This window comes from Hibiscus syriacus, unplaced genomic scaffold (genome assembly GCF_006381635.1).
Source record: "Hibiscus syriacus cultivar Baekdansim isolate YM2019G1 unplaced genomic scaffold, ASM638163v2 tig00003126_pilon, whole genome shotgun sequence".
Lineage (NCBI taxonomy): Eukaryota > Viridiplantae > Streptophyta > Magnoliopsida > Malvales > Malvaceae > Hibiscus > Hibiscus syriacus.
In genome coordinates, this window is record NW_024061963.1 from 1,127,203 (window position 1) to 1,132,138 (window position 4,936).

At 35.8% G+C, this 4,936-nt stretch overlaps 1 protein-coding gene and 1 pseudogene across 1 annotated transcript; both read left to right on the plus strand.

The window, feature by feature from the left end:
- Positions 1-690: 690 nt before the first annotated feature.
- On the plus strand, positions 691-1,228 carry LOC120174954 (annotated as a pseudogene).
- Positions 1,229-3,708: 2,480 nt separating this feature from the next.
- Positions 3,709-4,317, plus strand: LOC120174966 (stemmadenine O-acetyltransferase-like). The gene has a single exon (XM_039181690.1). The coding sequence runs from the start codon at positions 3,709-3,711 to the stop codon at positions 4,315-4,317; it is 609 nt and encodes a 202-aa protein (XP_039037621.1).
- Positions 4,318-4,936: the final 619 nt, after the last annotated feature.

Below are 4,936 nucleotides of genomic sequence, written 5' to 3' on the forward strand. Positions count from 1 at the left end.
TCTATCAGTATACTGAAGATCCATGTTTCTCTGTCCGATAAGATTATCTTGTATCTCTAAATAATATCTGGAACCTCTAGTGTGTTCCCTGATCACATAGATGTTTTCTCTAATTTCTGTTCTAATTTCTGTTCTGATTTCTGATATCTCTGTTTATTGACTAAAAATGTTTTATTTGTGATACTCTGGGATCTGGAATGAAGACTCTGGCAGTTTCAGTCGCTGCGAGTAATTCCTTGTATAGGTTCTGCACCGACTGGTAATTTTTATCTCTAGCTGGTTTAGTCGCTGTTGGTAATTTCTTTTATAGGTTTAGCACCGACTGATAATTCCTTATGGACCTAAGGCTAGGGGTATAAACGAGCCGAGTCGAGCTCTAGTATTACCGAGCTCGACTCGAACTCGAAAACTTTAAATACAAGCTCGACTCGACTCGAAAACTCGCGAGCCTAAAATTTTCAAGCTCGACTCAAACTCGAAAGATAATATTTAAACTCGACTCGAACTCAGAAAGGCTCGAATTCAAAAAAAATCAAGAGCTTGATTAAAGCTCGATTCAAGCTCAATTTTGAGCTCGATTCAAGCTCTAAGACATGTTAACTTTCATTTGCTGAAACCCATCCCCCTTTTATACACTCTCTTTACACCTTATTCCCCAAGAACCACCAATATGGGATATCGACTCACAAAATGACCAACTCAAGTTCAACCCCTTATTCCCATCTTACCATCGCAATGCTGGTTATGGATACTTGGCAATACTTTTTGCACCGATACTTCCACGAGAAGTCGAGAACAAATTCCTCTATCAGCACATGCATTCTCGGCATCACCATCTTATCGTTCCCTATGCATTTGGAGCTTTGTACAACCTTCCATTAGAGGAGCTTATCCTTAACACAGTAGGCAGGGCCTTATCATTTATGCTCTCTGGGACTCTGGCATGTCTCTTCGGACCTCCATCATTTTCTTCTCTTTCGCCACCATCAAAACAGTGGACGACCATTGCGGGCTAATGCTTCCCGAAAACCCCTTCCATATATTCTTTAGAAACAATTCTGCATATCATGATGTCCACCACCAGCTTTATGGTAGCAAATACAACTTCTCGCAGCCCTTCTTCGTCATGTGGGATCGAATTATGGGGACCTATATCCCTTATTCTATTGAGAAGAGAGAAGAAGGGGGATCCGAAGCTCAGCCACCTAAAGTGTTAAAAGAAGATTAGATTGAGAATTCGTTTGTCTGTTAACTAGCTTGATTTCTTGCATTAAACCAAGAATGTTGTTCCATATTCAGAATACCCCAAACCCAAATTCAAACAGAAGAGATAACCTAAGAAGACAAATGCCAAACTAAATGCCATTGCCATTGCCCAACCTTCTTAGCAAGAAGAAACCTTTGGGGTTTTTTTTCTTCCGAATAAGGGAAAAGAGAGGGAAGTAGTGTCGCGTGGGTTTTAAAATAAAAGGTAGGGTTGGTTTGTGTAATAAAGAAAAATGGGTTAGCCTTTGTACCTAAAGTCCCTAAGATATCTGAAATTGACTTCAACTTTAACCTTATTTAAGAATTGGTCACTGAACAAAAATTAGAAATTTAAGCATATTTTCCCAAATTTTAGAGTTTTCAATTTGGGGAGTTGCTAGCTAAATTATGGTACGAGAAAATATTATCATACTCATAATGACGAGTATATTAGAGTATAATAAATGTAATTATTCTATGTAATGTGTTTATTATGTATAGAATTCGTCGTAATGTCGATAAAGTTTTAAGAAATAAAATATTATATGAAATGTATTTCAAGTATATTTCTAAAATATTAATAATTTTGTAATAAAAAGAAAATGTTGTTCTCCATAAGGGTTTTGAGTTTAAATAAATGTATTTGTAGGATGTGTAAGCATTGTTAATTGATTAAGAAAATTTTAAACATATATTACTTTATAATTATCGCAAATTCTACTTCCATTATAAAACGCTTTAATTGTTTATAATTATATATATCATAATCCTATCATGTATTTACCTCGACTATTCGTATAATTCAAACTCTTCATTTTTCATTAAAAATTGGTGATTGTATGCTATTGATGTTAACCTGTTGACTAGGGTATGATAAAATATGATCCCATCGTTTTAGTTGTATTTGTACATCAAATCTCTGTTTACATTATGTCGTCGAGTCAGATCTTGAAATATTATGCTGGTGTGTCAGTGCTTGAAAGCAATGACGGTGTGGATAGCCATCATTAAGATATGATAAAATCATATCTCAATCAGCAAGTTTTGTATATTTATTTTTCATGTTGGTATGTTTATGTATAAGTATGCAAATGATTTATTTAGGAGTCACATAACATCATTTTGCATAATTTGTATGTTACCTTCATGTGCATAACTTAACCCCTATCATATAATCAAATTTAGGGTTTAAGGTTTATGATTTAAGGTTTAAAGTTTAGGATTTAGGGTTTAGATTTTAGGGTTTAGGGTTCATTACAGATACATTAATTAATCGACTTGGTACCGATTTATGAGGCAAGTACAATATAGTATCTTGATATTAAATGCATTACAATATGGTTAAGTTTTATTATAGAATTTTTTAATATATTTTTAAAATTTTATAATTATCAATAATGTATTTTTAATAATGTCATTTTAAAAAATCTAAAATTATAATATAACATTTTTTCGAGCTGCTCACGAGCTTTTTGAGTCGAATATCGAGTAGCTCATTTTGGCTCGTTAAGAACTCGAGTCGAGCTTGAGCTCGAGTCCATTCAATCCGAGTATTTATCAAGCCTTAATCGAGTCGATCTCAAGTAGCTCGCGATCTATCTCGTCTCATTTACAGCCATACCTAAGGCGACCCTTTGGTGGGCTCTGAGGCCCCGAGAATCTTTCTTAGGTAGGCTTTTTGGCCCCAAGGTGCTCATTTAGGTTATGCAATTCTGGGGAGCTCCATATAGCGTTCGGTTGGAGAGACTACTATGATTTTGAAAACATATTTTAAATGGTTACTATTTTAAAAAGATCTATATATTTTCACTGGTTTTGTGAGAACACACTAGACGCCCTATTCTGATCTCCTGAAACCAAACATCTGAAATATTTCTCTCTGAACTGAAAGCTTACTATCTGTTACTACCTGAGATATCATTGGGACCTCAGCTCAGCATAAAAATTTGTATATGTCTGAATCAATAAGAAAGCATATGCTTATATGTTATATGCATGTTTTGTAGCATCAATTGATAGTATTGTATTACTGAGTTTTCCAAAGCTCACTCTATTACTCACTATTTTAGGTTAAAAGGATTGAACCAGTGCAACTATCGATATCGGTAAGGGAGCTCCACCGCCATTGCTTACGGAGTACGGTGTATGTGTTTAGGGGGCATACAGGTTGTATTTTGTTTTTATATTTGAGTATGGAAATTTATTTTATTTATGAATATTGGTAAACTTTACTTTTGTATTTTTAAATGATTTTATAATTTTACGTGTTTTATCATAAATTTTAATTTTTCCATGATTTTTACGGTGGGCCGCTCTGGTGGCCCTAATGTGACACCTCAAATCGGATCGGGTCACCCGTATCGGTCTGAGGGGGTTACATAACAAATTTGCAAAATTTTTAACTTTGAAGTTGAAATTTTTGCAAGAGAAATAATCAAACCAGCTTCACCAAAAATCCATGGAATGAAACCTTTCAACCTCACCTTCTTTGATCAACTCATCCCACAACTTACGCTACAAATATCTTATTCTACTCCGTTAGTGATACCAGTTTCACTCCCACCATTATCTGGTCAGATTAAAGAAAACATGTTCATCGACAGTTTTGACGAAGGTGTTTCATTTTTATCGGCTCAAGCCGGCTGTCAATTTTCTGAGTTCCTCAAGTATCATGAGGTTAAGTCATTGAACAAATTGCTTCTGTGCCATCCTTTCTCCAAGGAATTTAGAAATAAGGTTCCTCCGCTTGTGTGCCAAGCCACCATTTTCGCTTATGATGGGATAACCATAGGGTTAGCCACTTCTCATAAGTTCCTTGATGGGAAGATAATGTTTAATTTTGTCAGTGTTTGGACTACAATCTCTCGAGGATCCTATTATCGTGATGTTGGATTTCATGGTTTAGCTGAGGCATCCAAGGTGTTCCCACCACGAAATGAAGTGCCAAAAATTTACTTGTCCATGATAAAAAACTTGTGGTTCATGGAATCTAATAATTACATTACAAAGAGATTCACATTCGATGCCAAATCCATAAGCGAGTTGAGGGCCGTTGCTAAAGGGGAACTCTAGGCTACACCGTCTCGGGTTCAAGCTTTATAAGGTTTTATGTGGAAACATTTTATTGCAGCGTTGTGGTTGATCTTGACATCCTCGAAAACATCTATAGCAGTTCAAGCTGTGAACCTTAGACCAAGAATGAAGCCTCCTTTATTACATAATTCGATTGGAAACATGTTCTGATGGGCAAGTTGCGTTGTGGATATTGTTGACAAGACCAACACTGAATTATTCGAGTTGGTCAAGTTGATGCGAGAATCCGTGGAAGCTTTCAACAAAGAATACTTGAACTCATTACAATGGGAGCAAGGTTTGAAGCCATAGGGAACTTAATTAACCAGATGGAAACCATGTTTTCCTATGAAAACAAACATCTTGGCCTTCACAAGTTGGTGTGATCTCAAGCTTTACGAGATTGATTTCGGGTGGGGCAAGCCGTAATGGGTTGCTCCATTTGAGTAAGTTGCGTTTGATTTTAGAAACCTCATTGTTTTTGCCCAATAAAGTGTGGGAAAGACATTTAAGCTTGGATAACAATTGATGAAAAAAGGATGTGTTTGTTTGAGAAAGATGCTGAGTTCCTCAAGTTTGCATCTCTAACTCCCAAATTTTAAAGTCTTCGATACAAATT

What these genes read in the sequence shown, in the direction of transcription:
- LOC120174966 (XM_039181690.1), top strand. Translation starts at nt 3,709, where the DNA reads ATGAAACCTTTCAACCTCACCTTCTTTGATCAACTCATCCCACAACTT.